This window comes from Phyllostomus hastatus, unplaced genomic scaffold (genome assembly GCF_019186645.2).
Source record: "Phyllostomus hastatus isolate PE091 unplaced genomic scaffold, TTU_PhHast_1.1 phas_contig_58, whole genome shotgun sequence".
NCBI classification, from domain to species: Eukaryota; Metazoa; Chordata; class Mammalia; order Chiroptera; family Phyllostomidae; genus Phyllostomus; species Phyllostomus hastatus.
In genome coordinates this window covers 44152064-44165442 of record NW_025333916.1, presented here as the reverse complement: position 1 = coordinate 44165442, position 13379 = coordinate 44152064, and the positions used below count along the sequence as shown (strand labels likewise).

At 41.2% G+C, this 13379-nt stretch overlaps 1 protein-coding gene across 1 annotated transcript in view; it reads right to left on the bottom strand.

The window, feature by feature from the left end:
- Positions 1-8590: 8590 nt before the first annotated feature.
- Positions 8591-13379, bottom strand: part of BASP1 (brain abundant membrane attached signal protein 1) — a 46131-nt gene continuing 41342 nt past the window's right edge. The window contains exon 2 of the mRNA XM_045848014.1: positions 8591-10160. Coding sequence (XP_045703970.1) covers positions 9465-10151 — 687 coding nt within the window. The 5' untranslated portion in view covers positions 10152-10160 and the 3' untranslated portion in view covers positions 8591-9464. The remainder of the gene's footprint in view (positions 10161-13379) is intronic.

The window sequence follows — 13379 nt, the reverse complement described above, 5'->3', positions numbered from 1 at the left end:
GTTCTTATACTCTGCCCTTTCAGAAGATGTCGCTCTTCCAGAGCTGCACTGTCACTCGGCCCTTTCCTAGGGTCACTGATGCTCCATGGTCATTACCCATTCCTTCATGTGTTTGCTTTCTTATATGCGCCTATATTCACATGCAAACATACATGTGCAGACATGCCCTCCTCCAATTGTCACCTGTTTGTCCACACACATATTTAAAATAATCTAAAGATTAAGTTTAAATCTACAATGTCTCGGTCAAATTTTTCTTTGCTCTTTCTATCTCTAATAAATATGATGTATCAACCACACCCTTATCTGACCTCATCATGTATAAATAATAGCCCCTCCCAAACCATGTTAGTACTTCTCTAGGAATGTTACCCTTTTAGAGGTCCGATTACCTAAACAAACAAGGCATGGAATGCCAGCCATATTTCCAACACAAAAAAATAGCCTTCTGTTTTAAACAATGATTTTTTTCCCAATTAAAACAGTGAATATATAACATATGATACCAAAGCATAATTCCTCAAGGCAATAATTGAGTGATATCTCTCTTTTTCTGATAGTCAGACTTTTGAAAAACCTAACCATCTTGAACACAGATATGAAAGCAGAAATGTTAGGCATTAGTGTGGGAAAATCCAGATTAGCAAGTCAGAAACTGTGCCTAACACTGCACTCATTTACCAGCTGCTGGCTGGGCATGCACCGGGCATGTCGACGCCCAGTACCCACTGCTTTCCCCTTGCACTGATTCAGACAAGAGAAAAATCCCTTTCAAATAAAATGGCAATTCAGTCAAGGACCAGTAAGGTTTTAAGGTAGACTTAAACTAAAATGCCAGCCATAAATCCCCAGAAAGTTAGGATATTAGAAAATAGCATTATTAAAACATATGGTTGCTGTTAAACATTCGTTTAAAATAGAGATTTCTATATAGTAAAAAAAAAAAAAAAAACAGCAAAAACATGAACAGTACTTACCAAGGGCCTGGCACTATGAACCCATTCATTCCCACCAGAATCCCCATTTTCCAGATGAGGCCGAGGGTAACTCGGGATTATTAGCACTGAGAGTCAGACCTCCACCTCAACACAGCGAGTGAAACCCCAATACCCATTACCCACCACTACATACACCATGTGCTTTCAAAGCAAGGGAAGTCAGTCTTTTCTTTTTATCTGATGATGTGGGGGGTTTTTTGAGAACTTTGAAATGTTAAAATGTGGCATGCGGTACCTTTCTAAAAACACGTATGGCCTTTTGCCCAGGACTCTGAGTTTCACGTGCAGGTCAGCAGCCCTTCTCTGGTGCATGGCATGTGAGCAGAGGAATTACCATCAGACAAACACAAAAATCATCCCTGCAATGGGACTGAAGCCTGTCCACTTCCCAAAATATCTCTCCCATTCACCAATGAGACTCCTAAAATTGTACTCCCAGAAAACTTGTGGAAATGGCCATGTGCTCAGGGTTCAATGTGAATGTGTCTTCAGATTGATTTTTCCCATCCCAATCACTGCCCCGCACAGGGTACCAGAATGACAGAGTGTTGTGGTGGCAGCTGTGGACCATAGGTGGTCATCTGATCTCTTCCTCTTTACAGCTAAGGGAGAATTCCCACCCAAGTGTCACAGGTGGGCCATACACATGCCACTCAGCACTGGACAGATGAGATCCACAGCAGTGTCTTAGTCCCATAGAGCCACAGCCTAAGGGAGGAGGACACTGCTCTTTGCTGAGTTGCCTCACCAGAGTTGCCTTCAGACACAGAGGGAACAGCAGAAGCTGTAGGAGATAAGCTTTGTAGCAACAAGAGGATGAGGTGGTTGCCATGGAAGGATGTGATGGACTTGTATGAACAGATCCGTGGGCTGGCAGGGAACCGAAGCTGCTGCTGAGAGAGGAGCGGCCCAGTGCCTCCTCCCCATGAGAAGAGGGGTAGAGCACCCTGCTCATAGGGGCAGAGAGAGGAGGGAGACGTGCTCGAGCCATTTCCCCCTAGACTTTGAGACAGCACATAATATTGGGCACGTTTTACTTCCTTGCCTCAGACTCGGCTGACCTCTCCTCCCCACTCCCAGGTGCGGCCTGCATGTTCTGGAACTCCAGTGTCACCCTCCTGCCTGCATTTTGCATCCTGTCTGCCTGTCAAAATTCTCAAGTAACTAATTCTCTCTTTTAGCTCCTTGGTATTCACCTCATCCTCCTCAGCTGACTCCTTTACACCCATGTGTAGACTGGGTGAAATCTCCCCCACCTAAACAAACAAATAAAACACTTCTTTCTTCACTCTCAGCCCTATTTCTCCACCCCCCCCACCCCCATCAAACCCACACTTTCAAAAGAGTTTCTAGAACCTGTGGCTTTATCTCCTTGTGTCCAATGCCTCCCTCAGGCTCCTCAGGTTCCAGCCTCTGTCCTTCTGATTTGACAACTCCTATTTAGGTTGCCAGTGCCTGAGGTTGCATCTTTCAAAGTCATTTTATTTGACATCTTAGCAACTTGTGACATGTTTTTCCATTCTCTCTTCCTGAAACATCTGTTCCTTTTATTCTGTCACCCAGCGCCCTCCCAGCTTCCCTCCTTCACTCATGTACAACTTCCGAATCTCTGCAGGCGCATGTTCCTTTCTCTAATCATCAAGAAAAAGGCTCAGTCCTAGGCATACTTCTCATTCCATTCTCTTTTTGGTTGCCTGCACAGGTGACATTAATCAGGCTCATGGTGTCAATCACCTTCTAAAGGATGTTGACTTCCATTTCTGGTCCAGTTCTATCCTTTGAGGTCCTTGTGGCTACTCAGGCTGTCAACTTCTATGTCTCCAAAACCCCTGAAATGAATGTATCCAAGTATAAAGTCTTAACCTCCTCCCTCAGTCCTGATTATTTTTCTCACGCTGAGTCGGGGATGGGGTCGGGGGAGTGATGATGAATGAATAAAGGCTGAGAAACATTGGGTTATAATGCAGGCTTGAGAAAGTTTCTGTTTCATCAAAATGAATGGGCAACCCTACCATTCACTTGTTATTCTTACAGATAATAGGGTGTGAGGAGGGAGATAAGCAAAGGACAGGCACCTTCCGGGTAAATCATATTTGTTCTTTCTGAACAAATGAATAACAAAAGTTATGCAAAGTTAGAAAGAACAGTACACTTAAAGTGTATTTAAGAACACATTAAAGTTGTATATAATTTTCATAGTCCTGGTTCAGTATAAGCATTTGCCTCAATGTGAAGGTGAAGGAAGGAAGAAAAGAAGGAAAAAGGAAGGAGGGAGGTTGGGAGGGAGGAAGGGAAGGAAGGAAGGAAGGAAGGAAGGAAGGAAGGAAGGAAGGAAGGAAGGAAGGAAGACTGGTTATCACTTTGGAATTTAATTAGCTGACAAAAAGTAGAAAACTTGATGGGAAAGACAAAATGCAGAGGAAATAGAATGAGGAAGGGAGGAAATAAAAGACAAAAATGTCACAGTAAAATTTCCACTAGCATCAGAAATGTAAGCAGCTCTTTTCTGAGGTACTCTAATTTGTTTGTCTTCTAATTATATTATTTTTGGTTTTGTAATTTTACTATTTTGTGTGTGTTTTATTTTGAAAAGGTAGAATTTTCTCTGAGTGTCAAGACAAATTCAGCTCCTGCAAGTGAAGGCAGCTGAATAGGTAGCAAGGAAAATATAGCCTCTATTCTCCTCAGAAAGAAAAAAAAAAAAAACCACCAACCCTCCGGGGAATTTGCATACTAGTCAGACTTGGTGTTGCAGTGGGCGGTTGCAGTGAGAGCGGCTCTATTCTTAGATGTCTGCGCTGAGGCCCAGTGGGATGAGAAACGCTCCCTGCTGCGCTAGGACCCTCGCCTCGTCGGTTCTTTTAATGGGGTTCACCTGTCAGATCAAATTGCCCAAACCTGCGTAAAAGGCTCATATAATCAGCCATGTCATCCCCTTCTTTCACGGCAAATCTCAAAACAGGGCTCTTTCTGTCAGTCACGTACTGAAGTGTACGTCTCTCCCTTCCATTAAGAGGATTGCTTTCCTTTTAAGGGGTGGAGGGTTTTGTTTTGATATTTTTTCTTCAATTTTCTTTCCCATTCTTCTCGTTGTCAAAAGTGTATTAAATTGAATATATCTCCCCAAGGTTAAAAAAAAAGTGCCTTTTTCCTCTAAGTAACAATATCATGAACCTGACTTTCTGGTTGTGTGGCTCTTAAATACAATCCAATTGCCATTATGGAATAATTTATTCAATTATAAGGCAAGAATCTTTGGTGCCTATTCAAGCTCATTTTCTACTTGAATAAAGGCATAGCTTAAAAAGCCAAAAGACAGTGAGTTCGCCAACAACAAGGCTTTCTTTCTTGCTAGTGGTTGGAAAGCCATCTTTTAGATAACTTTTAAAAGATGATTGTCAGAGTATTTAAGTAAGTTTTTAAAAATAATTTTCCTTTTAAACTTTCATATACACTTCTATACCCACAACTTCAGAGAAGCCTGTGGCCTAATAATTTGGGGGTTTTATTATGTGAAACTGTGTTTCATAATTAGGGAAATATATGGAAAATCATATTCAAAATGAGATTTCCCTAACACAGCCCCTTTTTCTGAGACTTTTACTCTTCTTCTCTTAAATCCTGAACTGCATAAGCAAAAGTGTATGTGAAGAAAGTAATATGAAGATTCTCTAAATGATTCTAAATTTGTATGTAGCTCCATCACTTTGTCCTTTGGCCATTTAACACAGTGACCTGAGAAAGTTAAAACAAAAAAGGGATATATTACATAAGACCAATTAACTTATAAATGAGTGATATTAAAGGTCAATTTTCCTGGTCTCAGAGGAAAACTCAGGGGAAACACAAAACAACTTTCAAAGAACACAAAGAACAAAGATGATATTTTGACCTTGGGAAAACATAATAGCAAGTATCCAGGGGATAGAAGTTATATATGGTATTTTTATTTAATTTTTCTAGTCAGTGTGTACAGTTAAACTGAGTTTTCTTTTTAAAGATCATAGGGATTTTTTTTCAAACAGATGTTCACACTAGACATCTGCTTAAATATGTATGTGAATAGAAGTATACAGCCTCAGAATCCAAGTTGCTCTTAAAGACTGAGAAAACTTGGAGACACATATGGAACCAATGGTTCCTGGACTTTGAGATTTTGAACACTAATACAATTTCTACCAGTAAGAAGTCATGAAGCATACAGGCTTATAATAAAGAATCCCTTTTTAAAAAATCAAAGACATATACCTTCATGAAAAACTTCCTATAATTCCCCTTTTACTTTTCCATTACCAGAGGTGGGGGAAATGACACCCTGTCCAAACACCAACCCCAGAGCTAAATATTTAAAATATGAAGTACTTGGCAGGCCAAAAATCAAGCAAATTTTGCCTCTTTTTATAAGGATGCATATAAAAGTTCATCTGATGAATCCCATAACTGTTAGTGGTACTGCTATTTGATATATTCTTAAAATTACCTCCCAAACATCCAGTTTTCAACTTTCTGCAAATCAATTAAAAATAAAGCTTAAAATAACTACACTGTTAATCTCAAAACCAAAAGAGAAATCAAAATGTTAGAGATTAACCTCATCAATCCTAAGATGTTGGATAACACCGAAACAATAAATTTTATAAATCTGACAAATTGCTATTTTCCCCACAAATGAAATGGCTGAAGTTTGCTATGTCTTATGTGCATAAAGGAACAACAAAAAATGGGTGGACCAGAGCCAGATCTAATAGTGGATGTGTTTCAATGAAGACACTGTGTCAATATACCATGTTTCATTTACTAAAAATTAAGGTTTCAGGATGCTTTATGAAAACAAACTTTGTGTAGCTGCTGGCACCTAATAATTTACCCAACTCAGGCAGCTGAAGAATGTCTACATCTTGCCAGCATTAGAGAGTTAGCAACCAACTCCCTACTGTGCACTAGACCGGGGTCTGGACCCCACGGAGACCCTCCAAGAATGGTGAATGGTATTCCTGGATTGTGGCCATGTGTGCCCTCTGCCTCAATGGCCAGGGACAACTGAAGACAGTCTTTTCGTAGAGTTGAAGCCAGGGAGGTTCATCCTAGGATGTCTGGGGCATCCCAGCTCTGGAGGATCTGGATCCATTCCCATCACGCAGAGCCAGTGTCAGCTACTGGACAGGACCTTCAAGGTTGAAAGCCAAAGCTAACCTTGAACAAGTCCATTTTGATTCCTGCTAACTTCCTCCTCACAGCATGCTCATAGGCACTCAACAAACAAGGGAACTCTGAGACCCCTTCATTTTTCATAGAGACTTGTACACATGTGAGTTAGTGAGCCAGACATGTGGCGTGTTCCCGAAGAGTGCTGACTGGCCTGCTAAGCACAGCCTATGTGTTGCCTCCCCTTCATTTTATATCACTCATGAGGAAGGAACAATCTAGGTTAATCCAAAATTAACTTAAATGCCCAACACTCTTTCCTTCCTGGCTGAACCAATCACTCCCACACATAGAACATTTCCTGTTGAATATACAGTTTCAAGCTACATCTTAAAGTTTATCTCAGGTGTGGTAAAATTAAATGTCACGAGCCATGGTTAGGTTAAAATTCTGATGTAAATATTTTAGTGACCACATTTCTGTACTCTTTCATTGCTTGGAAACAATTCTAATGAAGTTAGAAAAGAGAAATATATAGCTCAGATTTTAATTCTCTTATACCTGACTCCAAAATTTTTAATGTAAATAAATTGAAAAAAAAAAGTCTTAGTTTCATTTATCCCTAAACGGTCATTTGTAGTAATAAATGGTAATCCAGGAGGTTGATTTGGTTGTTCTAGTCACCAAAATGTGTAATAATTTTAATTAAAAGAAGAGGAAGAAAAGACAATGTACATATAACATAATACTTCCACCAAGCACCTTGGTCTGCAAAAAGCACACACTATTTAATGTTAGTAACTATATAGATGTTCTTCATGGTTCACTGAATCTGTTGTTTCCCTGCTACCACCACCAACTCGCCCCCAAGCTATTTTATATATTCTAGGACACATTGGTAATAATCTGGATGGTTCTCTGCTGTTTTTCATACCTAAAACAGTAGGATGGTGGTTTTGTATTTGCATATTTCTTCTGTGCTGTGCTTTCAAGCAGTAAGAGTTCAAATTTACTTCGCTATAGAAACAAGAACCAAAACTGCCAAAAGGTGATCACAGACATAAATTGAACCCAACAGGTATATCTGCCTAATATTGTTTCATCACTTCTTCCCCAGTATTACCCCCTGGCAATGTGTTAGGGCAGGTAGACTACAGGGCACTCAGAAAGTAATTGAAGAGAAGTTTTGTTCCTCTTTATTTAACCACGTGTAACATAATGCATAAGCGCAAAATCAGGTTCATCCCCATCTACTATATTGCTAATGTCCCCTTTGGGAACAAATTTCAGTATACTGGTCTTTCCCAAATTCTACAGGAAGTTCCCTATGTCCACATACAAAGTACTCCTGTGTTAAAGTATAAATTGTTTGAATTTATCACTCTGGGCAATTATTACCTAATGATGCTATCCCCAAAACCCTAACACTTTACTGATTTAGGCATGAGCAATCTTCACAGTGACTAAGGTTAAGTTCATTTTTAAGTGTTTTATGTTCACCACTTGGTTTCTAATATCCAATTAGATAAGACCAAAATGACTGCCGAGATCCAAGTGACAATTGTTTCTTACGTTAGAGAATTGATGTGCATGCCTGCCCACCCCATAAGGCACTGCTTACACCAATTCTCCCACCCTTCCTCCACCTGCAGAATGTATGGAACCTGAGCAAACAGAGGGGTTTGGGCAAGAAATCAAGGGATAGAGGTGACATCACATCTGTTGGTACATACATATCCATCACAACATAAACATGCCACTAGATATACACACTAATAACTACATTTTCAGAAGCTGAAAGGGGTTTTTCCGTAGTGATCATAGAGCCTTTCTTCACCCTCTTGTAGATCGTGCAAGGAAGCCTGGAGGGCAGAAGTGACTTAAAAGCTATACAGAGTGGCAATGGCTGGATGGGAATCTGGTCACCATAAAGGCCAGCTCCGTGCTTGCTTTCAGGCTGTTGCTCCTCACTGCCTGCTCACAACATGGGGTGCCCTCTCCAGGCTCTGCCATGAATGTGATGAACCAGGGGGTAAAACAAAATGATTACCAGTGGCTTCACAACTTGCATACATATGATGCTTCTGTAAGGTCTTATAATTCTGTTCTTCCCAACCTTCAAGATCAAATCTATTTCAATTGTTTTTCAATTGTCTTTCAATTGTTTTACTCAGAATGTTTTTTGAAGTAAATGAATCTGCCCACATTTTTCTATAGGGTGCACACCAAAGGCATAGCAAGTTTTCAGTTTAGCCTCTTCCAAGATAACGTTGATGCTGGTCCAAGTAACGTTTTAAACAGATAATGTTCACAAAAACTTGAGGACACAACCTTACACTTCTATCCAAATGTATCCCAGAAAATGCTGGACACCTTGATCTGTCCCCCACTGAAGCTAATCACCAAGGAGGAAGGGGTGGCCAAAGAAAACCAATAGTCATTCATACTTCTTTTTAATTGTTTAACTTTATTACTGTTGCACCATTTATACAATTACATATAATTTCAATGCATCCATTGTACATTTTTTTGTTGTTTTTTTTTATTTTTATTTTTTCCATTTTCCAATGAGTGGTGTGTTGGTGTCTGTGACACAGAATGGAGGAGAAACTGGAACTGCAATGAACGCAGACATTTTTTTTTTCATTTCCACTGACCAATAAACAGAACTACAGGTGCACCCAACCACGGACATGCATTAACTCGTCATGAGAAATCTAGGGAGGCCTAAGTCAGATGAGAATGTTTGCTACTCCCAAAAATACCTGGGGAGGAAGAATGGAGTATTGGCATGGAGATACATGTGGACAGGCTAAGTGGGCTGTCTGAAAGTTGGCATTCATCCACAAACATTAAAAAAATATCAAAATAAGAAAGGCTGCAAATGAAAAAGAAAACACAGAAAATACTGCTTTCATAAAGATCTGATTGCCTTGGAACGGGCCCTGCGGGCAGAATCAAACGCATCACTCCCAACTCCCCTTGCAGAAGACAAGATTTCGGATCTTAGTGGCGGAGTGCAGGTAACAGCAGTTCAGGTACAAAAGGTGTACTGTACTTTCAGACATTGACCTTTAACATCCGGGACTGATTGGTAAAGTTGACTGAAGGTATATTAGATATTTCCCCACAAAAATACTATTTGGATTCTCCCCACCCCCTCCCTCCCTTGATGGGACATCTTTTTTTTTTTTCTTTCCTTGGGCAATACATATCATTACTTCCAATTTGAAACAAGTTAGTATAGGAGAGAGACAGACAAGAGACAGAGAGAAACAGGTTGTTTTTAAGCTGTAATTTCTTTTTCATAGGCTGTCCTTGTTATTCCTTCACTGCTACGGTTTGATCAGAATTAGCTGCCGGGGCCTCAGCAGGTTTAACCTCGTCTGCTGGGGCTGCGGGGGCCTGAGCCTTGGGTGTGGAACTGGGGGCTTCCGTGCCTGCTGGGGTCTCCTTGGACGATGGGGCAGCCTCAGTGCTGCTGGGTTTTGAGTCTGAAGCTGGGGCCCCGTCACTTTTCGTTTCCTGCGAAGCAGGAGCTGCGGGAGCCTCAGTCTTTGTGGGTTCCCCTCCCTCCTTGCTCTTGTCATCCACCTTGGTGGCCGCCGCGGGTTCCGCGGGAGCCTCGGCCTCCGAAGCCTTGGGGGCATCGCCTGCAGCAGGACCCGAGGTGGCCGCCTGCTCCACTTCCTTCGGGGGCTCCGGCTTCCCCTCGGCTGCTCCCTCCGTCTGCTCAGGCTCTGCCTTCGGAGCGTCTGCCTTGGCCGCCTCTGTGTCTTTCCCACCTTCCTTGTCTTCAGGTTTGTTGGCGGCATCCTGGGCATCCTTCTCCGGCTTCTCCTCCTTGCCCTCCTTCACCTCAGTGGTCTCCCCGGCCGCCTGGGTTTCATTCTCCTTCGGGGTTCCCTCCTCTTCCGTCCCTGCTCCTTCGGCCTTCTTGTCTTTGTCCTTGGCCTTCTCGTCATTCACATTGTACCCCTTCTTCTTCTTGCTCAGCTTGCCTCCCATCTTGGAGTTCTGTAACACAACACAAAACAGAACAGAACAGAACAAAAAGGAGTTACTTGTCGCTCCAGACCGAATGTCTGTGCTCCGCCCAAAATTCATAGGCTGAAGCCCTACCCCACATTGTGATAGCGTTTGGAAGTGGGGCCTTTGGGAAGGGATGAGGACAGGGAGGTGGCACGCTCCTGAAGGGGCGAATTGCTGTCATGGATGACACCCCACAGGGCTCCATCGTCCCTTTCCCCAGGTGAGGACACACCCAGAGATGGCCACCTAGGAGCCAGGAACAGGTCCTCTGCAGACTGAGACCGCCCACACCTTGATCTTGGACTTCCCAGCCTCCAGAACTGTGAGAAATAAACTTCTATAATTTATAAGCCACTCAATATACGTCAGTGTGTTATACCAGCCAGCCTGGATGACGAAGCTTGTCAAGTGCGAAAACTTAAAAGGGGCTTCACTTTACAAAGAGTTCGGAACACTACTGAACCAGGTACTTGCAAATGATCAGCATGGCGAAGTTCTTACCTGCATTTCGCCACAGTTAGCAATAAAATAGTGAATCATTTTTAAAAAAGAGCTCAGTTATAGAGTGTCTAATCACAGCAAGTTGAGGAAATAAGCTGAGATCAAAGAAGCAGTGATTAACGACTAAGCTGGTCCATACTAAAGAAAAGTAGAAGAGCATTTGCTTCTTATCTGCCCTCCAACTTCCGACTGAGGCCCCCAACATGGAACAGTGTACAGAACGGCTCTAGCAGCCCTGTTAGATCTCAGCAGAGCCACGAAAAGACTTCAAAATGCTTTCCAGAGATGCGGCACAGCTGTAATCAAGCACAAATCACAGGTTTCAAGAAAACACTTCTTTCAAACTCCATTATTCATTTATGTATTCATATAAGCACACACCTCTTCAAAGACCAAAGTCAAGCAGGATTTGGTCTATCTCAGTAAATAGGAGCAATTAAAGGAAAAATCTCCCCCGAGAAATGAAAAGCACAGTGTCCCCTGTTACATTTTGGTTGTTACTTGGGTCAGATTTGTATTCATTGCCTTTCAAGTTTTTGGCTTAAAACAAATAGTTCCATAGCAATATAAAAGTGTCCTTCGTTACCAATTTTTTTAATTAGGATTCAAACTAGATATGCAAGTCCAATGATCATTAACAGCCTCATTCGCTCAAAGTCAAGTTTGCAACTTACTAAAGGCTGACATTTTGATTGGGCAAGAGAACATGATTTCATAATTGAACTCTGAAATTTGTATCCTCTGATACCAAACCATTAATTCAGATAAATAATTTAAATTTATAAATAATAAATTCTGTCCAAAGCCGTTGCCAGAGTTAAACAGGCACTGTGTTGTTTTGTTTTTATTTTTTAACGAATTTTTACGGGATCATATATCAGTGGGAACCCACTGAAATGTTGCTCTTTAGAGGAAAATCAGTTGCTTTTTATTGATGAAGCATAGCAGAAATAACATTCCAGTATCCTCTTTCATCCCCACAAAGAAGAGAAAGAGAGCGAGAGAGAGCGCGCCTTGACTGGGGCCCAGGTGAAGGCTATACAGTGTAGGTGGGACCATCTGATTTGGTCCCAGCTCAGGGTCCACTCCTGACAGAATTATAAAGTATGCCTTGACCGGTCATTTTCTAAAATATTATCCTTTCAAGGGAGAAATTTTGCTGTTTATTCATTATACTCCTTGAAATGATAATTCACGACAGTGAAATAACCTACATTTATTCTAAAAGCTGGGTGTTGAGTAGGAGAGCACTAATCTGAAGAATTCTGACTGAAGTCAAAACTTGTCTCCCCACTCCATATGCTAATGTCCTCTCTGGGAAGACTAATAGTTGGGAGAGAAAAAAGCAATAGACTGAAAGACGGCTAAAATCCTAGCTTCTATTCTCAAGAAAGATCTTTATCATGTTATCAAAGAAAGAATTTCTCATACATATATATTTTTTAAAAGGAGTGATTTGGGGTCATACCTACTTCAGATATCCAGTGGGCTCTATGTGACTTAATCTTTCATTATTTCTCCCTCAGAAGTGGGAGCAATCATATGTGGTAAAAATATAACCAAACGTATTTTTATCCAATTAGCAATCACAAAGGCCATAAATCAAAATATAAACAGATAAACTAGATCGGTATTTTTAAATTGTAGTTATAAATTTTTCATGGAATTCTTAATTAGCCAATATGGATAAATGGCATTATGTCAAAATAATTTCATTTCTTATATAATTTCTTAAATAATTTCAGCTCTTATTTCAAGATACCTAGGAAATAGAAAAGCTGACCGGCCTGCCAATGATCCCCTCCCAATTCCATAATAGAAACCCATACACCAACTTAGAAATCACAAAATAGAAGACAAAGTGTAAATGAGGAGTTTGCTGTGAATATAGCACAGGAGTGCCGCTTTCTGACACGCACAGCATGAAATTCTATATACCTATCTCCGGAGGCTTAAAGTCCCGTTGGTTTACAGACCTAAAATCTATGTTGCTAAAACTGGTTTTCTGAAACACAGTTCGGGCCACTTTCTATTCTTTGCTTTAAGCCCAGCTGTGATTCGCTTCTGGGTAGGAAATGAAGGTACAGAACCCAGTTGTAAGTACGAAGGTATGCCTTCATTCCTTTTGATTTTCAAACACAAAGTTAACCAACACTCCTACCTTTTGATAGTCTTCTTGTGTTAGTTATAGTGAGGTATCAGAGGGAGGCTTAGAGAATTCACTAGAACCCTGGAAAAGCAAGGTAGCTGGTTATTTCCCAAGACAATACGGGTGAAAATCTTGCCTACCCCTGAGAGTAAATTAAAATTACAATTCAAAATCTATTAACTGTTTCCTGGGTATCAAGTACAATGCTAATCCTAAATATATTACTGAGTTATTTTATTCAATCTTCTCAGTGGTACTGTATGGTAGTAAGTATACCATTAGCATCCTCCTTTTACCCATATGGAAATTCTAGCGAAGTTCACAGAGCAGGAGAAGCAAAAGGCTGAGTCCAGCAAAATCAGGTGAGGCGGGAAGGTAGCATCTTGGAGGTCAAAGGGAACTTCCCTAAGCAGCTGGCAAATGGGCAGAGTTCTCATCTCAGGAATGTGACCCACCCTGGGTCACAGGGATCATACAGATCTGGGATGACTCAGAACTCAAGATATTAACAAGATAATGAAGAAAGGCAGAACTTCAGGCACTCTCTGTCCCTA